The 26,863-nt window shown below is 55.7% G+C and overlaps 15 protein-coding genes across 15 annotated transcripts; 10 read left to right on the forward strand and 5 right to left on the reverse strand.

Moving 5' to 3' along the window:
* Positions 1–36: 36 nt before the first annotated feature.
* On the forward strand, positions 37–5,334 carry MRET_1100 (serine/threonine-protein kinase RIM15; the record flags this gene model as incomplete). The annotated part of the gene is made up of 1 exon (XM_027627727.1): positions 37–5,334. The coding sequence occupies one exon, from the start codon at positions 37–39 to the stop codon at positions 5,332–5,334; it is 5,298 nt and encodes a 1,765-aa protein (XP_027483279.1).
* An 80-nt stretch (positions 5,335–5,414) lies between these two features.
* MRET_1101 (uncharacterized protein) lies at positions 5,415–7,259 on the forward strand (the record flags this gene model as incomplete). Its single annotated transcript, XM_027627728.1, has 1 exon — positions 5,415–7,259. The coding sequence occupies one exon, from the start codon at positions 5,415–5,417 to the stop codon at positions 7,257–7,259; it is 1,845 nt and encodes a 614-aa protein (XP_027483278.1).
* Positions 7,260–7,355: 96 nt separating this feature from the next.
* MRET_1102 (phosphatidate cytidylyltransferase) lies at positions 7,356–8,915 on the forward strand (the record flags this gene model as incomplete). The annotated part of the gene is made up of 1 exon (XM_027627729.1): positions 7,356–8,915. The coding sequence occupies one exon, from the start codon at positions 7,356–7,358 to the stop codon at positions 8,913–8,915; it is 1,560 nt and encodes a 519-aa protein (XP_027483277.1).
* A 217-nt stretch (positions 8,916–9,132) lies between these two features.
* On the forward strand, positions 9,133–12,276 carry MRET_1103 (serine/threonine-protein kinase; the record flags this gene model as incomplete). Its single annotated transcript, XM_027627730.1, has 1 exon — positions 9,133–12,276. The coding sequence occupies one exon, from the start codon at positions 9,133–9,135 to the stop codon at positions 12,274–12,276; it is 3,144 nt and encodes a 1,047-aa protein (XP_027483276.1).
* Positions 12,277–12,381: 105 nt separating this feature from the next.
* MRET_1104 (NADH dehydrogenase (ubiquinone) Fe-S protein 7) lies at positions 12,382–13,078 on the forward strand (the record flags this gene model as incomplete). Its single annotated transcript, XM_027627731.1, has 2 exons — positions 12,382–12,430; positions 12,477–13,078. The coding sequence occupies 2 exons, from the start codon at positions 12,382–12,384 to the stop codon at positions 13,076–13,078; spliced, it is 651 nt and encodes a 216-aa protein (XP_027483283.1).
* Positions 13,079–13,164: 86 nt separating this feature from the next.
* On the reverse strand, positions 13,165–14,231 carry MRET_1105 (type I protein arginine methyltransferase; the record flags this gene model as incomplete). Its single annotated transcript, XM_027627732.1, has 2 exons — positions 13,165–13,171; positions 13,216–14,231. The coding sequence occupies 2 exons, from the start codon at positions 14,229–14,231 to the stop codon at positions 13,165–13,167; spliced, it is 1,023 nt and encodes a 340-aa protein (XP_027483282.1).
* A 144-nt stretch (positions 14,232–14,375) lies between these two features.
* MRET_1106 (golgi SNAP receptor complex member 2) lies at positions 14,376–15,233 on the forward strand (the record flags this gene model as incomplete). The annotated part of the gene is made up of 1 exon (XM_027627733.1): positions 14,376–15,233. One exon carries the CDS (start codon positions 14,376–14,378, stop codon positions 15,231–15,233), a length of 858 nt encoding a protein of 285 aa, XP_027483281.1.
* A 26-nt stretch (positions 15,234–15,259) lies between these two features.
* MRET_1107 (zinc finger CCHC domain protein 9) lies at positions 15,260–16,145 on the reverse strand (the record flags this gene model as incomplete). The annotated part of the gene is made up of 2 exons (XM_027627734.1): positions 15,260–15,801; positions 15,827–16,145. 2 exons carry the CDS (start codon positions 16,143–16,145, stop codon positions 15,260–15,262), a joined length of 861 nt encoding a protein of 286 aa, XP_027483280.1.
* A 43-nt stretch (positions 16,146–16,188) lies between these two features.
* MRET_1108 (tRNA-specific adenosine deaminase 1) lies at positions 16,189–17,541 on the reverse strand (the record flags this gene model as incomplete). Its single annotated transcript, XM_027627735.1, has 1 exon — positions 16,189–17,541. One exon carries the CDS (start codon positions 17,539–17,541, stop codon positions 16,189–16,191), a length of 1,353 nt encoding a protein of 450 aa, XP_027483287.1.
* Positions 17,542–17,577: 36 nt separating this feature from the next.
* On the reverse strand, positions 17,578–18,704 carry MRET_1109 (NAD-dependent deacetylase sirtuin 2; the record flags this gene model as incomplete). The annotated part of the gene is made up of 3 exons (XM_027627736.1): positions 17,578–18,080; positions 18,107–18,601; positions 18,626–18,704. The coding sequence occupies 3 exons, from the start codon at positions 18,702–18,704 to the stop codon at positions 17,578–17,580; spliced, it is 1,077 nt and encodes a 358-aa protein (XP_027483286.1).
* Positions 18,705–18,835: 131 nt separating this feature from the next.
* Positions 18,836–20,122, forward strand: MRET_1110 (uncharacterized protein; the record flags this gene model as incomplete). The annotated part of the gene is made up of 1 exon (XM_027627737.1): positions 18,836–20,122. One exon carries the CDS (start codon positions 18,836–18,838, stop codon positions 20,120–20,122), a length of 1,287 nt encoding a protein of 428 aa, XP_027483311.1.
* Positions 20,123–20,237: 115 nt separating this feature from the next.
* Positions 20,238–21,191, forward strand: MRET_1111 (delta7-sterol 5-desaturase; the record flags this gene model as incomplete). Its single annotated transcript, XM_027627738.1, has 1 exon — positions 20,238–21,191. The coding sequence occupies one exon, from the start codon at positions 20,238–20,240 to the stop codon at positions 21,189–21,191; it is 954 nt and encodes a 317-aa protein (XP_027483312.1).
* Positions 21,192–21,297: 106 nt separating this feature from the next.
* Positions 21,298–22,225, reverse strand: MRET_1112 (sorting nexin-3/12; the record flags this gene model as incomplete). Its single annotated transcript, XM_027627739.1, has 2 exons — positions 21,298–21,354; positions 21,389–22,225. 2 exons carry the CDS (start codon positions 22,223–22,225, stop codon positions 21,298–21,300), a joined length of 894 nt encoding a protein of 297 aa, XP_027483313.1.
* A 614-nt stretch (positions 22,226–22,839) lies between these two features.
* On the forward strand, positions 22,840–24,001 carry MRET_1113 (large subunit ribosomal protein L7e; the record flags this gene model as incomplete). Its single annotated transcript, XM_027627740.1, has 3 exons — positions 22,840–22,865; positions 23,022–23,133; positions 23,375–24,001. The coding sequence occupies 3 exons, from the start codon at positions 22,840–22,842 to the stop codon at positions 23,999–24,001; spliced, it is 765 nt and encodes a 254-aa protein (XP_027483314.1).
* A 481-nt stretch (positions 24,002–24,482) lies between these two features.
* On the forward strand, positions 24,483–26,819 carry MRET_1114 (heat shock 70kDa protein 4; the record flags this gene model as incomplete). Its single annotated transcript, XM_027627741.1, has 1 exon — positions 24,483–26,819. The coding sequence occupies one exon, from the start codon at positions 24,483–24,485 to the stop codon at positions 26,817–26,819; it is 2,337 nt and encodes a 778-aa protein (XP_027483307.1).
* Positions 26,820–26,863: the final 44 nt, after the last annotated feature.

Here is a 26,863-nt window from a genome sequence, read left to right on the forward strand (position 1 = left end):
TCGGAAGGCACGGCCTGCGCCGCGGTCGTGCGGCGCATGTCGCCTCGGCACCGCGTCGACACGAAGCGCACAACGTCTGGCATGGACCAGCACAGCACCGATCCACGACGACGGTCGTTGGGATGGGGCATGGCGTCGCTGCCACCGACGCATGCACATGCGAAGCGTCGAGACGTGTCCGTGGAAAGCGTGCTGAGCGATTCGACCTACCCACGCACCGCCACCCATGGCCCCTCGCGACGAGGGCCGGGGGGCATCGATACGCCACACCCGCCGCCGCTGGACGTGTTCGGCACGGATCTGTCGAGGCTCGCGCAGGATGATCGAGCGACGCCCACGGGCCTGTTGGAGCTGGATCCTGACACGCCGACCACGTCCGGGTCAGAGACGGACGAGCCATGGCCGCCGCCGAGATCTGCGTCCCACTCCTCGTCCGCGCGCCAGCCTCTAGCGTCGCGCCGCCGTGCCAGCTCCGCGCGGCCTGTGTCACACGGGCGTGGCGCATCGCACCGCGCGTCATGGCACTCGCGCGGCCCTCGTCCCAGGACAACGGGGGTGCATGGCTCGCCCATGGCGTTCTCATCGCGCCCATTCCGTACGATACCGTCGTTCTCAAGCCCGCTTGCGCTGGCGCCCGTGCTGCCTGAGGACGAGGATACCGCCTCGCCGTCGTCGTCGGGCTCTTCGTGGCGCGCGTCGTCCGACTGGACGCGACGACATGCCGTCTTGGGCGCCGCGTCGCAAGGGCCACCAAGCCGACGGCCGCCTCGATCCACGGGCCCGCATGAGACCAAGTCGCCCTTCCTCCTACCGAAGCATGCGCTGCATCGCCGCGCTCACTCCGCGTATGCCGTGCCGCGTGGTACGCTATTGTGTGGCTCGCCGGTCGGTGGACCGGAGGGCATAGATCCAGGTTTGATTGCCGCGATCCAGCACGATACACCTTCTCTCGCCTCCGCGCCGGCTACGAGACGCAGCATATCGCTCGCTCAGGTTTACGCGGCACCGACGACGCCCCCGTTGGATGCCATGCCCAGTCCGCTAGCAACGAGTCCTCGCATCGGACGCGACACGATCCGACTGCAGCGCATGCCTCGCTCCGTCGCTATGGCGAATGACCCTGTGATCCGACCGCCGTCACAAGCACGCGACGCCCCCGAGATGTCGTCGCCCCTGCCGTCGCCTGTCGACGCCGACGGCATGAGCCGACCTACGATCTTGGGACTGGCGCTGGCCTTGCCAGGGCATACTAGCTGGCATGCATCTGCGCCGCCGCCCGAACACACCGACGCTCTGCTGGATGCGCGGATCCTGTGCGTGTCTCGAGAGACCAAGATGCGGCGCTGGCACCGCCAGCCACAGGGATGGGACGATGCCTGGCACCGCCATGCGTCGACGCACGGCGGCCAACGTGCAGGTGCGCACTGCGACGCCGTCCGACAATCGCTGGCCCAGCTGCATACGTCGTCGGCCCAGTACGCGCGTCTGAACGATGGCATCCGCGTGACATGCTCTCTGCCCGAGCTGCGCGCCTTGCGGCGCGCGAACGATCCGCCGGCGTCCAAGCGCGACATGGCGCCGCGCTCAAAGCCTCGCGTAGTGTCGGAAAAGGTCACGACGCATCGTCGAACCAGGCCCAAGGCCTCGGTCGACGATGCGTCCGCGACGCAGCGCGAATGGCTGTGGGACGAGCTCGTGCGGGCCAAGGCCCTGTGCGATGCGGAGCTCGACAAGACCCTCGCAGGTCTGCTGCGCTTGTCCGACGACCTGCTGGATCCCGTGGATCCCGATACCACGAGCGTCGTCGTGCCCGTGGACGGGCCGATGCCGCTCTCGCCGATCGAGCGCCTGGCCTCGATTGCCGCCGACATTCGATCGACCAAGCCCCACGCCCTGCTCGACCGCCCTCAGCTGTGCGTCAGTGCCGTGACGAGCGTGCAGTCCCTCGGCGCGATATGGGACGCCCACCCGCTCTGGCCGGGACGCGGCTGGTACGTCGAGCTGCTGCTGACCCTCGCGGGGCTCAGTCGCGTGCTGGGATGGTGGAACGCCGAGCAACGCTTCTGGAGCGACGACGAGATGCGGCCGCACAGCCAGCCTGTGAACGAGAGCAAGACGACCAGATCGCCGAGTCCTGCGTCATCGGACGCACCCATGCCGTCGTCGATCCTCCTCGAGCTCTCGCTGGACCTGCGCATCGAGTTTGTCAGCACCGTATGGCAGCGCATCGTCGGGACAGAGCCAGCAAGCACGTACGGAGAACCCGTGTCGAGCGTGCTCGCCTCGGGCAATGCAGCGCTGCTAGAACGAGCGACGCGGCAGCTCCTAGAGAGCCCGGGACACACGGTCGAAGTGGCTCTCGATATCGCTGTCGCCGGCACGCCGTCAGCGGACGACCCGCTGCCGATGACCGCGCAGGGCATGATGGTGCATCATCACGGCACGCCGATCCCATCGCACACGATGTGGGTCCTCCATGCGCGACAGAAGCACGAGCCGTCCACGGGCGAAATGCGTCAGGGCGGAGCGATCGGCGGCATGTCGTCCGACATGGAGGCTGTCCCGACGGACCTCGTCTTGTGCCGCATCTGCGAGAGCGACGTGCCTGCGTGGTTCTTTGCGAAGCACTCGGAAATGTGCCATGAGCTCCACCGCCTCGAATTGTCGCTGCACACATGCAACGAGACGCTGTGGGCCCTGATCGAAGCCGCCTCGGCGGTGCGCACGACCTTATCGCAAGGCGCGGTCGCGGCCGTGTACCGCGATCACGAAGTGCGACTGGATGCCGAGGCGGCTGCGCCGATGCTGGATGCGATGCTAGACGGCCTGAACCGAGCCATGTCCATTTCCACGCCGCACCTGCCGGACGATGCGATGCTCACCGAGGGCATGCGTCTCTTGTCACCGCGCAGTAACGGCCATGTCCTGTCGCTCAAGACGTGGTCGTGGGACCGCGACACGACTGACACGGCCCTGCTTCTCTTGTACGAGGACGTATCCGAGGCCATTCGGACCAAGATCCATGCGGTGAACCGCATGTGCAACACGATGGTGTATGTCGAGACAGTGCGGCAAGAAAGCGAAGACTTTGTGGCCTCTCTGATGCAGGACGACCACGACGAGGCAGCGAATACGACCCTGCACATCCACGACGAGCCCGCGCATCCACCGGTCATTGTCGACACAGCCCCCGACGAAATGGAAGACACACTCGCAGGCGTCAATCATCTTCTGCTCGACCCCATCGACGATGCGTCCGACGACGATGCCTGGTCCGGTGCACAGCGTGCGCCGATGACCATACCGCGCTCCACGCTGCCGTCGAATCCAGAGCTGCTGTCGACGCCGCCGCTCTCGCCCTACGTCTCCACGTCGAACGATAGCAAGAGCCCACGTTTCGGCACGAGCGTCGGAAGCTTCGTCCCCAGCTCCCCACACGTCCTGCCGCCTGCACAGACGCGCGCCACAGCTACATCGATCCGCGACTTTGAGCTGCTCAAGCCGATCAGCAAGGGAGCGTATGGCTCCGTATTTCTCGCCAAGAAACGGACGACCGGCGACATCTTCGCGATCAAGATTCTCAAAAAGGCAGACATGATCGCCAAGAACCAAATCACGAATGTGCGTGCGGAGCGCATGATCTTGATGAACCGCACACAGTCGCCCTTCGTGGTCAAGCTGTTTTTCACATTCCAGAGCCCAGAGTACTTGTACCTGGTCATGGAGTACCTCCCCGGAGGCGACTGTGCGTCGCTCGTCAAGACACTCGGAGCGCTGCCCGACGAGTGGGCGCAACAGTACCTCGCAGAAATGGTGCAGGGGCTCGACTACCTGCACAGCACCGGCGTCGTCCACCGCGATATGAAGCCAGACAACTTGCTGATTGATCACCACGGCCACTTGAAACTCACCGACTTTGGCTTGTCCAAACTCGGCTTGCTCGGCCGCCATCGGCCCACACCACACACCCCGTCCTCCGCAGGCGACCTGCCCTCGACCTGGGCCGCCTCACGCCCTGGAAGCGCACGACTCTCGTCGCCCGTGCCCTTCACTCATGTGCCGGACGCGGCGCTCGGCATATCGCCCATGTCCGACTCACCTCCGCAGACGGAGCAGTTCTTCCGCAGCATGTCCCAGGGCGACTCCAACGGACGCATCGTCGGCACACCGGACTACCTGGCCCCAGAAAGTATTCTCGGCGTGGGCATGGACGACTTTGGCGTGGACTGGTGGGCCGTCGGCGTGATTCTCTTCGAGTTCTTGCATGGCTACCCGCCCTTCCACGCTGATACCCCGGCTGATGTATTTGACCGCATTCTCTCGCGTCAGATCGCGTGGGACACGGATATTCCTATCGCCCCGGACGCTTATGACCTGATGAATCGCCTCATGTGCATGGACCGAAAGCAACGCCTCGGAGCGAACGGCGTAGAAGAGATCAAGACGCACCCCTACTTCCACGGCATCGATTGGGCGCATCTGACAGACACCGACGGTCCCTTCGTGCCGCAGCTCACCGACATGGCATCCACGGACTACTTCGACGCTCGCGGCGCCGTGCCGCAGTTGTGGCACGATGATCACGCCCGGAGCTCCGTCTCTACCGATCCGAGTGCGGTGGGCGGCGAGTCCGTCTCTAGTGGCTCTGGCACACCGAACGAATTTGGCGCCTTTAGCTACAAGAACCTCCCCGTGCTCAAGCAGGCCAACGACGACATGCTCCGTCGGATCAGGATGGAATGCGCCCACGGCTCGCCGTCGTCACCAGGCGCGAGCATTTCGTCCGGCAGCTCTCACCAGCTGCCCACAACACCCTCGTCCGCGAAGCCACAGCGGTCGTGGTCAGATCGCTCACGTGTGCGTGTATCTTCCGCCATGTCATCGCATTCTGACGCCTTGAAATCCGTACAGCGCCACATCCTGCTCGCCGACGTGAATCCCGTCTCGCGCCAAGTGCTCCAGACCATGCTCCACAGCATCGGTGCACAGACCACCATGGCCACGGACGGAGCAGATCTCGTGCAGCTCGCGATGGGCGATACGCTCTATGATGCCATCTTCATCCGGCTCGGGATGCATGGCATCGATGTGCAGGACGGCGCCCGTATGATCAAGTCCACACGCAACATGAATGCTCACACCCCCATCGTGGCCATCATCTCCGGCCACACCCACATTGACGTGGCCGGCAGCGTCTTTGATGCCGTGCTACCGCTTCCAAACTCACCCTCGTTCATCTCCCACCTCCTCACGTCCCTCCAGCACGAATCGTCCTCCTCCACCCACATGCTGGACGAAGCCACCAACATGGCCCTCGCCCAATTGGCTTTGTAATAGGTAGCCCACCACAGTCCCCACCCACGTCGACCTCCTGTGGAGGTGCCTCCTCTTACGCGTTGGTCCTACGCCCTGCGATGCGGCACAACGAGCACAGCCCTTTGCTAGAGGGGCAGCGCAGCACGCGAGCCCGCGGGTGGGTGGATGGCGCTCGTACATGGTGTTTCGCCAACGCGAGCATGCTGGGACTGCTTTTCATTCCTTGTCTTCTGGGCTTGATCCAAGCCGTGCAAATCCCGGCAGAGATCGATGCGATTCGCTCCCTCAGCTGTGCTCATTATTACCACCTGCACCCAGATCAGATACCCCCTATTCCGTATGATAGTGAAAGCTGCATGCGTCCGGAGGTGGAACAACATTTCAGCACGTTGGCAACGTATGTCACATTCACCGTCGTCCTGGCCAACTTTTTTGGCATGCTCGTTTACGGGCGCCTCTTTGAGGCTCAGCAACGGAGGCGTCTCGCTGCGCAGGGCATTTTTGGGCTCCTAGTGGCACGTATTCCGTTTCTCATTCTTCCCTTGTACCAATATCCCATTCTCGCGCCACCAGACGTTCGCTCGCTGAACCCCGCACAGATGTTGGGAGTGTTTTGGGCTTGTGCCATCCTTGGAGGACTCAGTGGGACCAATGAGCTGGTCATTCTCACCGTCGAATCTTTTATCACCGATACAAAGAGTCCAGAAATCCGCTCACAATTGTTCCGCTTGACGGAGGTAGCTTTGCTGCTCGGCTCGAGTATCGGGCCCTTGCTGGGATCCATGTCCACCTGGATGTTCCCCCATGCAAGCAACGCATGCATCGGCTACAAAGAGTGCCAGAACAACACGATCGTATCTGGAACGCTTCTGCTGTTCAACAATGCGCCGTACTGGCTTGCTTTTGTCTTTACTTGGGTGGCGTTGATTTGGATCTTGTTCGTCTTTAACTTTGCCAGCGTGGCATCCACGACGAAGGCAAGCCGCGCTGACTCAAGGAGAGACAGTGATGTATCTATGGGCCCAACGACAGAGTGGGGCGCATCCCTCGGCGCATTCCAGCGTCTGGTCCCTATTCGACGCTCCCGCTGGTCGTATGATACGCGTGTCTTGCAATTTACGTTCGCAAATATGTGTGTGGCATTGAGTCAAGAAGGCCCTATCGTGCTCATGTATGTCATGGGCTTCGTCTTCCGCTGGGGTCGCGATAGTGTGTCTCTGGCTCTTACCACACTCAACACGGTTCGATTTGCCAACATGGTGCTCGCCTTGCCGCATGTGCTTCAAGGCATGGCTTCGCTCAGTCGCAAACCTGAACCTATCTCCGACTTAACGCCCAAGCAGATCGATGCATGCCTGGATGCAGCCAAGCGCCTGGTCCCTTGCGAACCAGGCCAGGGTCGATCTTCAGCTGTGCCACGTGAATGTGATACGAACATGGCTCAGATAACGCCAAAGCAGCGTGCGCTCGTGTGCTTATGGCGCGCACAAATTGACTTGAATGTATCGCGCATCTCGTTTCTTTTCAATGTGGTCGCATGGCTCACAATCTTTGCGGGTGTCACCTGCACGAAAGAGTGGCTCGTCATCGTCGGCACCGTCACCTTGGCTCTCGGAAGCGGCGCACAGTTTCTTCTTCGCAGCGCAGCATGTACTATATGTGACTACATCGTGGAACAAGAAAACCGCTTCTCACTACCGAGTCCAACAAGGGATACGTCGACGACCAAACGCGTCTTGCCCAGCGGCGCCGACAGTTACTTGATCATCTCTTCCACCTTGCTTTTACCATGCTTACTTGTGGGACTGTGTGTCCGAAACGAAATCTATGCAAAGACGGTGTCCACCAATCCCGGCATCTTCTTCGTCGTCGTCGCAGCCGTCAACGCCCTGGCTTTGATCGCCCTGAGTTGGATGCCATCCGCGACATCAACGCGTGTGTAGTCTGTGCGTTCGTAGTTGTCACGTGAGAGCATCGCCCTGCGTGCGCGGCACTTGGGCCCCCATCTGCCTCGATTCCCCACCCATATTGTCGTCGCTATGCCGACCAGGTCGGGTACGCCGCTTCGCACCCCCTCCAAGTCAGCCAATAGCTTTGACGTACTGGGTGTTGATCATTTGAATTCAGAGGAAGACCAGAAAAGTTTAAAAAATTTGTCGCCGATGATGACACGCTCGAAAACGAGGGCGAAGAGCAAGGCGTCTCGGAGCCAACTGGCACCATCTAACGCATCGCAGCCATCTCCCAAGCTGAGCTCGGATCCAGCCCTCAAATCAAAGACAAGCTCGCTCCGGCAACGCACGCCAGCTGCACCGACGCATGCCAAGGCGGCAACGAGTACGGCCGGAGCTACGACGCCAACAACAGCATCTCAGCCTCCTGTGTTTTGGAAAAAAGTCCAAGAGCGTGTCATATTCTCACTTTTAATGATTGCTGGCTTCACATTTAATTTGGCCATGGGCCCCTCCTATATGATTCTGCTGGTGCTCGTGCTGGAGACACTTGTCTACCGAGAAGTCACGGCTCTATTTAATGTACCTGGTCGCACACTGTTGTCGCCTCAATCCCAAAATGAGGCAGAAGAGGAAGAGGACAGGATGTCACAGCGCGAATCGAGCCGCGAGGAGCTTTGGAATAAGACGCTGAGCTGGTACTTTTTTGCCGTGTGCAATTTCTTCCTGTACGGTGAGTCGCTCGTGTACTACTTCAAGCACATCATCATGGTGGACTCATTCTTTCTGCGCTTTGCGCCGCACCATCGCTTCATATCCTTTATGTTGTACATTTTTGGGTTCATGGCATTCGTCTCGAATTTGAAGCGCAAGAACCTAAAGCACCAGTTTGCCCTGTTCTGTTGGGTGCACATGTCGCTCATGCTTATTGTGTTGTCGAGTCATTTCTTGGTGGACAATATTTTGGAAGGTATCATTTGGTTCTGGGTCCCTGCCAGCCTGGTGATCTGCAACGATGTGTTTGCCTACATCTGCGGTATGATCTTTGGACGGACGCCCCTGATTAGTCTGAGCCCGAAAAAGACGGTCGAGGGCTTTGTGGGCGCTTTGCTTATCACGCTCGTATTCGCTTGGTTCTGGGCAGGCTTCTTCCAACGATTTGACTACATGGTCTGCCCGGCCGTGAGTCTTGGCATGAGCGCCTTCCACCCGCCGCGCTGCAACGTGAACCCTGTGTTTTCGCTGCACAAGACGCCCCTGCCTGCCACATTAGCACATGGACTGACGGCGGTGATGGGCCGGCCTATTACCACCGTCTCATGGACACCATTCCAGTGGCACGCCGTGGTCATGGCAGCCTTCGCCAGTCTGGTTGCGCCATTTGGTGGCTTCTTTGCCAGTGGCTTCAAGCGTGCATTCAAGATCAAAGACTTTGGTCACAGTATTCCGGGACACGGTGGTCTGACCGACCGATTCGACTGCCAGTTCCTCATGGGTCTCTTCAGCTACGTTTATTACTCTTCGCTCATTCGTGAGTCCCGCATTAGTGTGCAGATGATCATGCAGATGATTATCACGCAACTGCCGATCGAAGAGCAGAAGCAGCTGCTGTACAACCTCACCTCGTACCTAGCTGATGAGAACTAGTGGTAATGGATATAGGGTAACGTGCTGGTTCATCATGGACATCCTCCACCGGCCTCAGATGGGCGGCCTGAACAGGTGCCCCACCTCGAGTCGCTTACGCAAGCGAGCGACATGGCTGCGAAATTCTGCGAGTCCGTTGGCCCCGCCGCCTCGCATCCAGTTTGGTTGGTTCAGTACCATAGCCAGCGGTGGGGAGCATACCGTGTCCACCAGCAGCATGTCATGGCAAGCCGATCATCATTATCGCTCGGCAGTCCAAGACATGGACCGGTCCATGGCGCACCGTCATGGCAGGGATCATACGTCCGTGGATGAACGTGTGGCGGTAACCGCCGCATCGTCGTCGTCTCTGTCGACAGCTGCGCCTGCCATCTCTGCGCCACTACCGTACACGTACGAGGCTTCAAGCATGTCTTATGACCATGGCTCTATACCGCATTCCGCTTCCGTGACGCACCTTGCATCGCCTGTCGCATCCAAGTCCACCATGCCTGGCTCTTTCAGCATGACGGAGCTTCCCCGCTATGATGACCACGCAACACAGTCGCATCATGCTTCGTATGGTAAGGATGATCCTACGCAGCCTTTTCCCGAGCTAAACGCGGCTGCGTTGCCGTCAACACCCCAAGCCTTGAATCCGATTCGTACACCGATGGAGCCCGTCACACCTATATCCGAGGCACCCAAGAAGGATGCCATCACCACACCCTTGCGCTCGAGTGAAACAGGCCGCACGGCAGCATGGACACCACAGCGGGGCATTCCCAGCAGCGAGTCCATGGACTCGATTCGGTCCGCGTCGCAAACCCCTAGCAAATCGCTCAGCTCCGCAGCCAATCGCGTCGCCGGAACATTGTCCCGACTCACCCGCTTTCGAAACCGGCAGCATGCACGTACGCAACACGCTGAGTCGGAATCATCGACTCGGTCATCTACCTCTGCTACCTCTGCGTCTTTGACTTCAGCACCCATTCTCGCGCCTGCCGCCGTGCCTGACACGAACGCTGCACATGATGCTTCAGATTCGAGAAGAACGCCTCGAAAGTATCAGGACCGACATGACCTCGAGACGAATGATCGCTCGGGCCCACATCAGCAGGTCTCGTCTGTCGATGCTCAGTTCCGTCGCTTTGAAATGATAGGACGTGGTTCGTACGGTGCTGTGTACCGTGGCATGCATGTTCCGACCAACCGCGTTGTAGCACTGAAAGTGATTGATCTGGACACGCCAGACTTTGATGTATCGGAAATATGGCACGAGGTCGCTCTGCTAAGTCAGATCCGCAACGCGCGGCCCAAGAACATCGTGCGCTACTGGGGCTGTTGGCTCAATGGACCAACACTGTGTATCGCGATGGACTATTACGAAGGAGGCAGTGTTCGAACATTAATGAAGACGGGACCGATCGCCGAGCGCTTTGCTGCGGTGATAACGCGCGAGGTTCTCGTGGCACTCAATTATATCCATTCGCTAGGTATTATCCATCGAGATCTCAAGGCAGCCAACTTATTGGTGACCCGCACTGGCCAAGTCATGTTGTGCGACTTTGGCGTAGCTGCGTCATTTGTCCAGGGCAGTGCTCGTGGAAAGCGCTCGACATTTATCGGCACGCCGTACTGGATGGCGCCCGAAGTGATTTTAGAGGGCAAAACCTACGACTACAAAGCAGATATATGGAGTCTGGGCATCACGGTGTATGAAATGGTGACGGGCAACCCTCCATATTCACAGCACGATCAGCTACAGGCTATTTCAATTATACCCAAGAACCAGCCGCCACGTTTGCCTGATCAAGCCGGGTATTCTCCGCTCCTGCAGGAATTTGTTGCCGTGTGTCTGGATGTGGAACCCAGCGATCGGATACCAGCAGACGAGCTCGCACGAATGCGATGGATCAAGACCCATGCCAAAATACCAGTGAGTATTCTCACAGAGCTTTTGGTCATGTACCACAAGTGGACACAGGCCGGTGGTACACGCACAAGTCTCTTACCTCCGGTGCAGTCCATCAGGGCAGAGGAAACCCCTCAACCAGAGTGGCAGTTCGAAGAGACACCGTTGGATTCACCCCCCTCAACACAAGAAGCCGAAGCGCCCATCAGTCCACCGGTAGATCACCCCCTGAAAAAACTCTTTGACCAGGAAACGGAGGAGAATGCTGCACACACACGTGCTGTTACCAGCACGCCCAAGAATGTCCATGCAACGATACATAAGCCGCTGATCACACCAAGTTCACGCACAAATACCCGCCCGGCTCCTGCAGGATTCTCAGGCACGGGCAGTGTTCCTTTTCGATTCGGACTAGGCAGCCGAGCTGCCGAGACATCCAAATCCAAGGCACTTGCTTCGCATGTTTCCGCGGATGCGATGGACGATGCTAAGATGGAGACGAACAGCGACGAGGCGCCGCCACCGACAGATTTGCCCCATACGACGTCGTCTTCGTCCATCTGTCCATCGCCACCACTGCGAGAATCACGCTCTAGCACATCCCTTCCTTCTTTGCGACAAGAAGATTCCGTCGAGTCTACGCCTACGTCCCCTGTTCTTCGACGCGTCGGGCACATACCCAATAGGACGATGCGGCAAGCACCCGTACGAACCCTTCGTCTGATGTCATCGCCATCGACTCTGGTGCGGGAGACCCCGAATGGAAAACACAGCATAGATGAGGGGCACAATAATCCGCTGCTGTTCTTGGAAGAGCCGTATACAGGTCTCCGGACGCATAGCGGATCCCATGGCCCGCGCAGTCGTGGAAGTAGCGGGCTTGGAGAGACCCGCAGTCGGTCAGGAACAAGCCGGTCAGTGCGCTCTGCGCCATCGAAGCACAAAGACAACGAAGTGGATGGAGCGTCAGAGGCTAGAAACCAAAGTACGGTGACCGCACTCACATCCTCGGCATCAATGACGTCCATCGTGTCGCCAACAGGGGCTCATCAGCGTAGTCAGCATGGTGGGTCGGATCCAACTATGATGGCGACCAAAATGCGATCTGATCAGCAATTTTCTAACGCATCCATGAATCATGAGCGCGATTTGTCTACAAAGGCATCTGAAGACGATCTGTCAACACCCTGGACGATACCCACGACGCCCGATTCCCCAGGCACGCAACATACTACATCTCCGAATGATGTGTTCCAAGCGCCAGTCATACCTGTCGCATCGTTCGAAGGACCGCCTTTGCGCACGTTAGACTACAGAGCACTGATTAACCGCCAAGACTTGCAGGCAGAAATGGCCCGAACGGTCGAGGACCTAGGCACTTGGTTGGATGCTCTATCGTCGGGGCTCGAGAGCGTGTTGCATCCGACTACACCGCCCCTCCACCATATAGACCCACGTGGTATATAGGAAAGCTGTCCCGTCACGACCAATCACAAAAGGTGCATTAGACCGGCCCAAGCAAAAGCCCAGGTCCTCGTTCGAAGCGTTTTTCCCATCTGCGTCACCGCGGCAATGGTAATGCTCACAGCCCCTACAAGGACCGTGCTGTCGGCTCCGTACGGTATGTCGACTAAACTGGCTGGGCGGATATGCTAACACGCTTACAGGTGTGTCGTGCTTCGCACGCGCTGCTGCGTCCCGATCGCTGCATCAGTCTGTGGCTGCGCGACGTGAGGCCGCTCCCTCGCGGCAGGTGGCACAGGTTGGTAGCAACCAGCTGAGTCTCGAGACGCCACGCAACACGGTGGAATATACTCTCTCTACATTGGACAAGATTGTGAACTGGGCGCGTCAGAGCTCGGCCTGGCCCATGACGTTCGGGTTGGCGTGTTGTGCCGTAGAAATGATGCATGCGTCCGGCCCTCGATACGACCAGGACCGACTTGGTATTGTCTTCCGTGCCACACCGCGCCAGAGTGATATTATGATTGTGGCCGGTACGCTCACTAACAAAATGGCGCCTGCTCTGCGCAAGGTGTACGATCAGATGCCCGAGCCTCGTTGGGTCATTTCCATGGGCTCCTGTGCCAATGGAGGTGGCTACTACCACTACAGCTACAGCGTCGTCCGTGGCTGCGACCGCATTGTGCCCGTGGACCTCTACGTACCGGGCTGTCCGCCAAGCGCCGAAGCCCTGCTGTACGGTATCCTGCAGTTGCAGCGCAAGATCCGTCGGTCACGCCAGGCTGTGCTTTGGTACCGCAAGTAAGCAGGTATATGCTATGGATGTATGTACATGAGTTTTCATGTACATGCTAGCGCCGCTTCGTGACGTGACGTGATGTTCTTTCGTACTTAAGACCTGTACAACAGTGTCAGCCATACCTTTTATGCGAGAATACGTACATCTTGTAGTCCATAGAGTCCTCCACGGGGTTGGCACCATCTAGTTTGTATGCGATGCAGATGTCGAGGTCGCGGTTGTTGCGCGCGTTGGGCATGCAAGACAGTGTGCCTTGAATCACATCACCTTGGGCGACCGTGAGTGTGCCGGGCGTGTAAAACACGGTCTGCTTCCAATGCGTGTAGCGCGAATGAGGCCCCGTCGAGAAGCGCACGGGTTTGTGGCATGCCTCAAAACCAATGTCGAACCAGCCCAGGAAAGCATGCACATAATCGTTGCGGGTAGCATGGAGTTTGAAGGGCACCTTGAACTGGAGGTCCTCCTTTTTTACGGTCATCAGATCGAGGTCAACTAGGGGCGCTGGATCACAGACCACACTGCGCAGCTCGACGGTATCGACAAGCGGCTCACGCAGCGCGATTTCTTTGATGCACGAGTAGTCAAAGCCATACACATTGTCCCAAAAGTCGATCTTTTCTTCTTTGTATTCCTGGTCCTCGATCGCAGAGAGGTACAGCGTGGCGTGGTCTGGCATCATAATGCCGTCTGGACGCAGGTACTTGTCACGGGCAAGCAAGACTGTGTCAAGCATACTCTCGTATAGCAGAAAGTAGCCCATCCACTCACTGACAATGATGTCCACCTTGCCGTCCGGACCAAGACCTAGGTCCACCTCCTCGAGCTTGCCCTTGACAAGCGAGATGATGTTGTCTAGGCCATTGGCCTTCACGATGACGCGCGCTTGGTCGATAATATTACTCATATCCACACCGATGACTTTTTTCGCGCCTGCTTTGGCTGCAAACATGCACAAAATACCGGTGCCGCAGCCAACGTCCAGCACAGTTTTGCCCTTGAATAGGTGAGGATTGTTCTGAATGGCCTGGCGGTAGGAGAGCGTGCGCACCTCATCCTTCAGCATTTCCTCGTGAATACCAAAATGGGCATACGAGTCCGCATAGTAGTCCATGGAAGTCATGTTGCCCGGCTCTGGCACAGCCGAAGATCCATCGGACATGGTGCCTGACAGACGTACAGTGTCCTGCGTCCAAGCTCACAGACCAAAGCCCGGTGATCAAGCAATAAAAGTCACGTGGTATGTACGCCGCGCGTAGCTTGTCCTCAGGCCGCAGCGTGTTTGTTGATCCGTCCATCGTGGCCGATGAACTCGCTGTACAACCTGGCAAGTCGGCAAAGCGCCGCGATCCGGGCTGATCTCGATGCATGTACAAGCGATCCAGCCTCTTCGGCGACACTGCGTCCACAAATTACGTCGTCCCTTTCGGCCCTCGTCAAGACTATCGAGGACTATGAGTCTATGGCCAAGCGAGAGCTTGTGATCACCAAGCGCGAAAAAGCGCTGCACCGTGCGGCCAATTTCCATGCAGAAGTAAAGCAATTTCGTGAGGAGCTCGCGCGAGTCCATACAAGTCCGGCACCAGCACCCGCATCGGCGCTGGCGCCAAATATGTCAGGCATGACAACAAGGTCTCGGGCCGTGGAGCCGCCGTATGTCACACCGGCGGGACCTGCCTTGCAAACAGGACCCTCCTACGCGTACCAGTCGACGACATATGCGCCACCGTCCATGACCACGCCGTGCGTGATGCCAGCCCAGCCATACCCTAACGCTTACGCATCGACGACCATGCCGGCCATGGCACCCAGCGACCCACTCGCCGCGTATCGTATGCACCAGCCACCAGCTATGCCAGAAGAGCGGTCTTACAGCCTGCGCGAGTCTCATGCACTGCGTGAGCACAGCTTCATCCAAAACACGGAGCACCAATTGGATGCCTTTATTGCCCAGGGTCGCTCCATGCTCGGCAATCTTGTGGAGCAGCGAAGCATTTTCAAACAGACTCGCAAGCGCCTCCTGGATGCAGCGAACACAATGGGTCTTAGCCGCGAGCTGATCGGTGTCATCGACCGCATGAGCACACAAGATACGATCCTGTTCTTTGTGGGCGCAACAATAACCCTGGTTATATTTTACCTCATTTACCGGTACCTCGGTTAGTTATGTATACCCTTTGTTACAATAGCCTAGAAACGAACCACCTTCCCCGTCGGTCTCGGGCGTGTTTGTGATGGACGCTGACGACGTTGCTGAGCCAGAAGGTGAAATTCGTCGTCGTCTGCACCCGCATGCGAGGCATCATCCAAGATGCCAACGCCACCCGCCTCGACGGTCGATGCATGTGTTACGCGGCGTGGGTCCTTCGGACAGTCTTTTGCCAAGTGCTCGACTGAGCCACACACCTTGCATTCACCACCATCTGGGTATACGCCTCGGCCTTGGTTCTGTGGGCACTTGGACGCCAGGTGGCCTTTGTTGGAACAGATGTAGCAAGTGGCAAATGGGAGCTCGCCGTCCGTATGCGGCCGGCGGCACTGGGATAGTGTGTGCTCAGTACTGCCACACCGGAAACATAAGCCCACTGTGTCCTTGCCCTGGGCACCCTCACCAATGGCATGAGGGCAGTCTTTCGCAGCGTGTGAGAGCTCACGACACACAAAACACCGAGTGCTGCTTTTGCGCTCTTCTGCACGTTTCATGCGTCGAAACGCAGATCGTTGGTCGGGGTCTGGTTGTGAGCTGTGTCAACATACCTAGATTGGACTTTGGACCGCGAAGCTGGCGTTCGCGGCCGTTCCGCCTACCAAGTAGGCCACGAGCACCGTTGGCTGATGGAATTTGTCGCTCCACGTCTTTAGCCTGTGCCAAGAACTTGTCGCGACTGGCCTCCGACTTGGCTTTCTTGGCCTTGAGTCGTAAGAGCTTGGCACGTTTCAGGAGAGCCTTCGGATCAGGCATGTCTTGAGGTCCGCATAGTTCTCTCGGCTTCTCGGGAGTTACATCTTCACGGTCCATGTCACTAGGACCATACGCAACGGAGCGGCGCCCGTCTAATTTCGTATACCGAGTCATGGATGCAAGAAACGTACCACGATAGGCACAAAAAATGTCCATACTACGTTTCCTCCACTACAAAATCTTGGAGGGCTCGCGGCGTTTGAAGCCATGCTGACAATGGGGCAGCCAAGGGAGGCTGCGAGATGGAGCTATGCGCGTCCTTCTGGGTATCTAAGAACCAAGTGAGGATTGATTCTGCATGACGTGCTCCGAATAAGGCTTCTTTTTTGGCTGCATAGGCAGCCGTATAAGTGTCGTGTGACGCGCGTTTTTGGGCGTAATATGACTCGTGGAGCGATACCGTGGGAGAAAGAAGTTGGCATGCTCGCTGATATTGTGTAAACCATGCACGTTTGCATACAGAAGAGCAAGACGACATGGGCAGAGGCCGGCCATTTTTCCGTTTGGGAGATGCGCCCATTTTTATGCCACCGAGTAATTTCTCCACGGGTCGACCTCGAATCCAGAGCAGCGATGCGGCACAGGGCACAGGCTCGATATGTATCCAGTCAGGCGAAGAAGGGCGTATACCCGTTGTGGTTGAAATATACTCTTTCATAGACTCGCGAGTATACGGGAAAGTTATGGATGTGCACATGATGCGTGAATGGTTTGCACGATGAATGCGCTCGCCAAATGCCCAGGAGCATGATGCCTGAATTTCTGCCTGTGTCATGTGTAGAGAGGGACTCCAGCTCAAAACAACTTGATCAATATAGATGGGTTCGAGCCAGCGCGACAACAAAGCACCTTGTATTCCAACTGCATTCCATAGCATGAATTTATCTGAGCAAGACATGCTGATACTCGGAGGTGCATCTGCTCTTCCTGGTTTGCTCCGTAAAATACAGGCAGAAGACGACGCATAAGGCATATCACGGCCGCGTAACACACCCCGTGACGTACGTGTGTCGGATGTGCATAGGTGACCATCATCCAGGAAATGTTGAATCTGAAGAGCTGAAGAGGATGCTTCACCACATGGTAGCATGGAAATGTACCACGAGAGGCGTACGTGTGGCGCCAGTGACCACCTCACTGGTACTTCAAGATCCCATGCCACAGGAACAAAGACACGGGGAAGATGATCTATCACTGAGTCGCTGCACTTTTTTTCCTTGATAAGACGCTCAAGTAGCCAAGCACGCACACCACGTCTGACAAGTACTTCAGCGTGGCAGTCGTGCAACACGTCGCCCTGTGGAGAGAGGCGCTCGTATGGTGTACATTTGGCGCCTGTAGCGAGAGCCACCACGGTGGGATTGGAGGAATTTGTGTGCACGACAGCACCGGCTAAGACCGTCCATTCATGCCGCCCGTTAGAACGTATCTGGGGCTTGGCACCGCCTTGTGGTAGAGACTCGTACGTTTGCAAGCACAATCGGGCGATCTCATCAGCTTCAGGCGGCATAAAAACTAGGGGTGTGGAGATATAGGGCCATTTTATCTACAACTTTTCCTTATCACGCAAGTGAGTGGCTTGCAACTGATCGGCCAAGGCGTCCGCGGACTCATTCTGGAGAGTTGCGACTGACACCTTGTTCGGCTGCGGGGAGTGCGCCTTGTCATGTAGCTTGGGATGCAAACGGTCCACATCTTGATGCATTTGTGCATGTAGCTTGTCCAGTTCTTCTTCCCAGTCGCATTCGCGAGCGATGAGTCGAACCGTGTCATCAACAGCGCCACCACAAAACATGTCGCGCGTGCGTTCACTATCAAAATCAAAGCCTTCCCCATAAGCGGAGCCAAAGCGTGTAAAAATGTGTTCGTGGCGACTTTCTCCGACGCGTTCTAGGTTCAAGAGAGCACGCGGACAGTTCAAAGGCACCTCGTCAATCAACGAAGCAAATGGTTGTACCTTCAACGATGTTCCCATCACAAGCAAAAGGTCGGCCCTTCGAAGATCGTAGAGACGCTCAAAGAAGCGCTCAGGCAGATTCTCTCCAAAGACTGATATTGAGCAAGCGTTTACGTACATGTGATATCGGGCTTAATAGGCGGCACAACTTTTTTGGCACGACATGAGCGCTGTTCACAACGCGCCACCTGTCCAGATTTGACTTTTTCTCTTAACCACTCAGTCGTCACCGTCTTTTGGCATGAGACGCAACGTGCGTGCGCAAAAGACCCATGTGCCTCAACAATCTTATCGTGATCCAGGCCAGCTAAATGCTCTAGCGTATCGATATTTTGGGTGAATACACGCAAAAGCTTTTGCTTTTTATCCAAAAGACGAAAAAAGGTATGGGTCAGCGTGGGTCGATACTTGGTTCCATCTGGGTACAGTTCCTCGAAAAGTGTATAGAACGGTACTGGGTCTTCTCGAAAAAAGGTGATATCAAATAGCGCCTCTGGATAGGGCAAATTATACTTCTCCAGGCGCGAGTACAAACCTGTGACAGGGGAGCGAAAATCAGGGATTCCCGCACCGGTCGAAATGCCAGCCCCTGCCATTACCACCACGCGAGACGCTTTCGTCAGTTTCTACGACATACTCTTTTTGTCCAGCAATAACTGCGCTATTTTCTTACAGTTTGCGCGAGTCTGCTCTTCTTTCGATTTGGTCATACCCATCCACGGGTCGTATGCCACGAATCCCTGACGAGGCTCGTGCGCGTCTTGCATGCAAGCCCCAAAATTGTCGTCATCACGTGAGTCCACAAGGGGCAGGATGCGGGCGTTGGGCGTATCGTAGATGTCTTGCTATGAGCCATGACGGTGGCGACAATGACAAAGCTCCCACGCACACAGATGAGAAAAGTGAGAGTCAGGATGCTATGAGTGTTATTGAGTGGGAGGCGGCACTTCTTCGTGTCCAGCAGGCGCTCGCGCTGATCGATGCGCCCCTGGCATCAGGTCGACCAGTGCCACCCCGGCCTATGATGCATGACGGTTTGCTCTATGGACTGCATGATCTGCTGGCGCCTGTCGAAAGTGTACTGCACATGAATCCATCCAGTGCACAAGGCCTTGCGGCTGCCATCACAGCGGAGTCAAGTCTCTCACCCACGCAAGGACTGCACACGTTCATCCAGAAAGCTTCTCACATGCTGGTAAGAGCTGAACAAGTCAAAACTCTGCTAAGTGAGCCACTCGGAGTATCTGGAAATCAGCGGAATGCTCTTAGCATGCTGGAACGAGGACTTGAACGTTCTCCTCCAACGCCGCACGATGAGCGTGAAATCCTCGTTCGTATACGTAAAAAGCGGCGACAGCTGGACGCCAGATCCCACATACCCGACACACTTAAGCCTGTGAAGGAGGCAGATAATATAATCGTGCGTGCCCGACTGCTTCCTGTGCCCGATTCTCTTACCTTTGAGGCTGCTACTCCATGGGTGGACCGAGTGTTGAAGCGCAGTCCGAACCAGCCCCTGTCGATGGCAGTGCAAGACCTTCTGCATGAATTTCAGTTGTATATAAATGAGCGATGCAAGCAGGATTCTTGCATCCTTACTGACAGTCAAGGCTCTTTTCCATTCCCGGCACGCCGTGTTCGTGCGCGCCTCGCCTTTTGGACGGACACGCTTGGCAGCATTGAAGTGGAATTACGCGATGTAGGTCTGGTCCGCATACAAGTGCGAGCAGATCACCACGACGTATGCATTACGAATATGAGCATATGCGCCCCGATGGAATACCAAAGCATCTCAGGCTCAAATGCCGTGCAGCCATCTCGATTCATGTATTATGGTGACATCAGCAACCATCTACTTGTGCACGCGCTCTCCAGTCAAAGATCTTACGGACGCGGTCTAGAGGCCCTCGCACAAACCTGTTTGCACGTGGCTGGACTACGTACCCTGTATGATGCGTTGCCCACTCCGTCCACAAGTGTGGCACCCATGATATCCCGTGTAACATATGGAATGCTCAAACCAGATGCGTTACTTGATCATAACCAAACTCTTGTTTGGCATTGGTGTCGTATCGTGTCTTCAATGTCGTCCAACCAAGGCGAGTGGTGCGCCTATGTTCCTAGCTTACCATAGTGGAGGCATTCACACGTGGGACAAGTCACGCCACTTTTGAGAGGGAAAAATCGCCTGAGGACGCGAGCGGCCAACTTCGCATCCATCAGATCTTGTTGTCGCGCCACAAACGACCATGGATCTGGTTCTTGGTATTGCCGATGAATATGTGCTCGATCACGTCTGGGCCAAGCTGCTCCCGGCTTCGCGCTACTCCTCTGCTTGTGCCGCCCACCATATGAATGCTCTCAACTCCACCATATCCCAGAGCGAGTTCGTGGCCAAATGCGGTGCACCAGGACAGCCCATGTCTTGGCTTCCTCGTGACAACATCATTCGTCAGTTCTTGTCTCTTTATGTGATCACGTATATCGGCATCATATTGTTGTATTTCTCATGCGCGGCGTTTTCGTACCACTTTTTCTTCAATAAAGAACTCAAAAAGCATCCTCGATTCTTGAAGGACCAAGTGAAGCTCGAGATTCAGTCCTCTTTGCGTGCATTTCCTTGGCTCGATTTGCTGACCGTGCCTTGGTTTGTCGCGGAGGTGCGCGGTTACAGTCGTGCCTATGACCGTTGGGACGAATATGGCCTGTGGTACTTGATTCTCAGTGTGCCCCTGTTTCTTGTCTTCACTGATGCATGCATTTACTGGGTGCATCGCATCGAACATCACCCGCTTTTGTACAAGCATGTACACAAGCCTCACCATAAGTGGATCGTGCCAACGCCTTTCGCATCGCATGCGTTCCATCCACTGGATGGTTATGCACAGAGTTTGCCATACCACATCTTCCCGTGCATTTTTCCTCTGAACAAGCTTCTATTCCTATGTCTCTTTGGATTCGTGAATCTTTGGAGCATCATGATCCACGATTCGGACATGATCAATAACACCGGCTTCGAGAAGTACATCAATGGACCGGCTCATCACACGCTCCATCACTTATACTTCACGTGTAACTATGGTCAATACTTTACCACCTGCGATCGTTTGTTTAGCAGTTTCCGCGAGCCACAGGCAGAGGATGATCCTGTGCTCGAGGCCCAAGGCGTGTCTCGACCGACCAAGGACATCAAGACGCAATGATCGATGTGTACGACTATTTTTATGTAATTTCTTCCCCCGATCCATGGTCGGTTACCACCCCTGCCCACACTCTACCTAGAATACATACCAAAGAACAGTACGTAACTTATGGTCGCTTCCAATGGCTGTCTTGCAAAAAAGCTGCCAAATGTTTGCTTCCGGTCTGTGCATCTCGTTAGCTTGGCTGGTTGACATACCTGGAGCAGCGGATGACCTGCCACAATTTGAAGGAAACGCTCAAGGCCCTCGCGGCGGTGCTCAATCACTTCGTCGGAGAAACGGTTCGTAAATACTTTTCCTGGTAGCGGCGGAATATTGATTCGTGTCGTTTCACGCTCCAGCAATTCACGGAAATAATCAAAATCAGAATATCGCCGCCAGACGGACGAGGACTGCAGCTTGAATGCGGGGATATTCGTTCGCGTAATCACTTGGTAGTCCGTGTACATCTTACGACCATGACCCTGAGTGCGGGGATTCAACACTTCTACTTCTAAAAAGTTCTCTGGAACGCTGTAAATGTCCTCTGTCATGGTCGGTCGAGGTGCCAGACTTTCCACCCTGGCAAATGGTGAATAGCTTGTGGGGTATACGGACGTTTTGCTGGACAGCTCACTCGCTGCATTCGGCACAGAATGACCTTTCGGTGTACGTTTAAAGGTGGAAGACTCGAAAGTGGTATCACTCGTTTCCACGAAATCGCGTCGGACGGCGTTTGATGTTGGTGCATGCGCGTCCGTATCGTATGCTGACATGTCTTGGAAATCGGTCTGATCCTGTGCGATAGATGGTTCTGACGTCCATACATTTTCCATAGGATCCTGTTGTTTCGCGGATGGCAACTCTGGTGGCGGACCCCATGGGTGTTCCTCATCGATGTCTTCCTCCAATATACTGGGTTTCTGTGTCAGGCTTGTGCTTGCGCTAGTCAAGACGTTATCGGAGGGGGCGGAACCACCCCAAACTTCAGCGTTAGAGGTAGTCAAAGGGTTTTCTCCGAGCCCATTATCATCACTGGCAAACAACATCGACATGCTGTCACTGTTCCCACGTCGTCCACTTGTACGTGTGGCAGCGGCGATTCACAATGCGCACGCACCCAAGGTACGCGCGTGCCACACTGCATGCAGGTGATTCGAGGAATTAAGCGCATATTCTTGGTGCCTGTTATGCATCGCTATTTCATCTGACGTGCACACGCCATTTTGCAAACACCTCGACCCTATACATTCAACGAACGGGTGTGCAATAGGCTCAGTGGCACAGAAGGCTGTACGCACCAATCGAGAGACATAGTACAGCCCTCACGAAACCGTAGGAAAAACACGAAAGGAGACAGAATCCATGTCCCTGAACCGCATCCAACAGTACCGCTAAGTTCATAGGGACTAGGAATCGCTGATACTCTATGTTGCCCTACGTGCATGGCTGCTACCAGTATCTCCGGTCGCCGAGCAAGATCGTGGCGGTGACATGGTACGACACCTGAGTCTCTCAATGGATCACGTGCAGCTTTACAGAACTGCATTCCAACACGTGATAGCATCTGTGTGGTTAGCAGGTTCGATCTGACCTGGTACGATCTCTGGCCAGAGTTTTCTACTCTAACCTTCCACCGGTTGCACCGACGCCTTCTTTTACCGTCGAGATGTCTGTTGCCGCCATGGTCAAGAGGTATGTGTTAATTATAAATGCGTTGTGCCTTTTGTATTGTGCTGCCACGGTCCCTTTCGTTAATCGAGAGCACGAATGAGCCTCGAACGGATCGCTGGAGCACGAGCATGGCATGGCATGTGTTTTGCCAGAACAAGTGACTAACATGCGTGACAGTGCCGTGCCAAACCTTGCTAATGTGCTCATGCCCGAGACGTTTCTGAAGAAGCGCAAGTCGGATGCCAAGGTTCGCGAGGAAAAGCAGTCGAAGGCTGCTGAGCTCCGTAAGGTATGTTGTTAACATTTTTAGTGGCTCTGGGAATGTGGGCAATGTGTGACTACCTCATGTCTGCGTGATGCATACCTACCATCTTGTGGACTAGACTGTTTTGCAACGTCTATGATGTCTCCAATATACCATCTTTCGGGTCTGATCAAATTGACGGAGACGTCTCCTTGCACGACTCGGGGTAGTGTGACGTTGATGATTCTCGAGCCATACTCGTATGACAGATGTACTAACTTCACAGGCCCGCAAGCAAAAGCGTCAGGTCATCTTCAAGCGTGCTGAACAGTACGTGAAGGAGTACAAGGCCGCTGAGCGTGAGCAGATCCGTCTGCGCCGTCTGGCCAAGTCGCAGGGCGACTTCTTTGTGCCGACCCAGCCTCGTGTTGCTTTTGTGATCCGTCTGCGCGGTATCAGCAACATCCCTCCTAAGCCCCGCAAGATCATGCAGCTCTTGCGTCTCCGTCAAATCAACAACGGTGTGTTTGTGAAGCTTACTGCTGCGACGCAGCAGATGCTCCAGCTTATCTCGCCATACGTGACCTGGGGTGAGCCAAACCTCAAGTCGATCCGCGAGCTCATCTACAAGCGTGGTTTCGCCAAGATTAACAAGCAGCGTATTCCCATCCAGGACAACGCCATCATTGAGGAGAGCTTGGGCAAGTATGGTATCATCTCGGTCGAGGACCTCGTCCACGAGATTGCCACGGTGGGCCCCAACTTCAAGGCTGCTAACGTGTTCTTGTGGCCATTCAAGCTCTCGAGCCCGACGGGTGGCTTCCAGAAGAGGAAGTTCAACCACTACATTGAGGGAGGTGAGTACGGCGATCGTGAGTCGGACATCAACCGCCTCATTCGCCGTATGAACTAAGCTATTCCTGTTGATGTTTCTTTTCCCTCGCTCTCTATCTCTATTTCAACGATGATAGGGCATTCCAATGTGTCATTCATGTCACACTATTCCACTGCATGTATTGGTAGTATGTGCAGTTGGTACGGCTCACTGGCCCGTATCCTGTAGAGTTTGTACCACCAAAAAACCCTCGCGCCCCCACATGCCAATGGACGTTGATTCCTGCACCGGTACGTAGTATGCGTGTGCCACAGTACGACGGCGTTTGGCTTGGCATCATGTTTTGTCAGCCCCTGCGGCATTGAGTCGAAACACGTCGAAGGATAAAGAAACACGTAGAACAAATATATGGACCTATTAGGTAACTCTATACTTCGCTACAACATTTCCATAGGGCGGCTGGCTTCGTGTCAGTTGGCTCGTGAGAAAGCGTGGCCACTGAGCGCGGGTGAATAAAGTGGGCTACTGAGTGGCTTTGCTCTGATTGTTCATATCCATCATGTCGAGTGTTGTCGGTCTTGATATCGGTAACATTAGTAGTAAAATCGGCGTTGCGCGTGCGCGTGGCGTTGACATTGTGTCCAACGAAGTAAGCAACCGTGCTACTCCGTCGCTGGTCTCGTTTGGTCAGAAGGCTCGTGCTCTGGGAGAGGGTGCTGCCACTGCGCAAACGTCCAACTTTAAGAATACAGTGGGCTCTCTCAAGCGCCTCATCGGTCGCACATTCCAAGACCCATCTATCCAGCAGTACGAGAAGCCGTTCGTCAATGCAGAACTAGTGGATGCCAAGGGCGAGGTGGGTGTTAAGGTCCGCTTCTTGGGTGAGGAGCGTATCTTCTCGGCCACTCAGCTTCTTGGCATGTACTTGGGTAAGCTGCGCGACACCACGCAACGTGAGCTTGGTGGCTCGGGTGTCAGTGACGTTGTTCTATCCGTGCCGATCTGGTTCACGGATAACCAGCGCCGTGCCATGCTTAACGCCGCTGAGATTGCCAATCTCAACCCTCTGCGCGTCATGAACGAACCGACTGCCGTGGCCCTTGGCTATGGTATCACAAAGACTGACCTGCCTGAACCTGAGAACCCTCGTAACGTGATCTTCGTCGATGTCGGTCACTCGAGCTACCAGGTGTCGGTCGTGGCCTTCTGCAAGGGCCAGCTGACTGTGTTGGGTGCCTGGTCGGACCCTAACTTTGGTGGTCGCAACTTCGACCGTGCTCTTATGGAACACTTTGCCGAGGAGTTCAAGGGCAAGTACAAGATTGACGTGTTCTCAAACCCCAAGTCCACGTTCCGCCTTGCCGCCGGCTGTGAGCGTCTCAAGAAGGTCCTTTCTGCCAACACCTTTGCCCAGCTCAATGTGGAAAGTCTGATGAATGACATTGATGCTGCCTCGCAGCTCAAGCGTGAAGAGTTCGAGAGCATGATTGCCCCCTACCTCGATCGCATCCATGTGCCTCTGGACCGCGCCCTTGAGCAGTCTGGCCTCTCGAAGGACGAGATCTTTAGTGTTGAACTGGTGGGTGGCAGTTCGCGTGTGCCTGCTATCAAGGAGCGCATTACGCAGTGGTTCGGTCGCTCGCTTTCGTTCACGCTTAACCAGGACGAGGCTATTGTGCGTGGTTGCACGCTTGCTTGCGCCACGCTCTCGCCCGTGTTCCGTGTGCGTGAGTTCTCTGTGCACGATATCTCGTCCTACCCGATCAAGGTTTCGTGGGAACCCGCGCCTGATGTTCCAGACGAAGAGAACGAGCTGGTCGTGTTTGGCACGAACAACCCTGTGCCATCAACCAAGATTCTTACATTCTACCGCAAGGAACCCTTCACCCTTGATGCTTCGTACGCTGAAACCGAGACGCTGCCAGTGGGAACGAACCCTTGGCTGGGTCGTGTGACAATCAAGAATGTCGCTCCAAATGCCCAGGGTGAGCACTCTATCGTTAAGGTCAAGGCTCGTCTCAACCTCCACGGTGTGCTCAATGTCGAAAGCGCCTACACGGTGGATGAGATTGAGAAAGAAGAAGAAGTGCCCGTGGTCGACCCTGCGGCGCCTGAAGGCTCAGAACCGAAGTTGGAAAAACGTCTTGTTAAGAAGCTGCAGCGCAAGGATGACCTTCCGATCGTATCAGGCATTGGTCTGCACGATGATTCGATGATTGCCGCTCTCAAGGAAGAAGAGGGCAAGTTGTACGCTGCTGACAAGCTCGTGGCCGACACGGAAGACCGCAAGAATGCTCTCGAAGAGTATGTCTACGACACTCGCTCGAAGCTCGAGGAGCGTTACGCGCAGTTTGTTCAGGCTGAAGAGAAGGATAAGCTCATGACGATGCTTGCTGAGTCGGAGGATTGGCTCTATTCGGAGGAGGGTGAGGATGCGTCGAAGTCGGCGTATGTCTCTCGTCTCGAGACCCTCCAGAATGTCGGTGCTCCTATCCATTTCCGCTGGAAGGAGAATGAAGAGCGCCCTCGTGCTGCTTCTCAGCTGCGCGAGGTCGTTAACAACTACATGAGCGTGTTCGAAAATGAGCCTGAAAAGTACGACCATCTTTCGGACGAAGACAAGACCAAGGTCATCGAAAAGGCCGCTACAGTTGGCAAGTGGCTTGACGACTACATGTACAAGCAGAGCGAGATGCCTAAGAACGTTGACCCCAAGTTGACCACTGAGCAGATCCTTAAGAACAAGGACGAAGTTATCTATGTCTGCACGCCAATTCTCACCAAACCAAAGCCGCGTGTGGCTACCGAGGCCCCTAATACTGAGGGTGAAGGTCAAGCGCCTCAGTCTGAAGAGAACCAACAGCAGAAACAACAAGGCGACATGGATGTCGACTAATGGTACCCATTCATAGACTTTTGATATGCCCGATATCGTCATTA

This window comes from Malassezia restricta, chromosome II, assembly GCF_003290485.1.
Source record: "Malassezia restricta chromosome II, complete sequence".
Taxonomy (NCBI): domain Eukaryota; kingdom Fungi; phylum Basidiomycota; class Malasseziomycetes; order Malasseziales; family Malasseziaceae; genus Malassezia; species Malassezia restricta.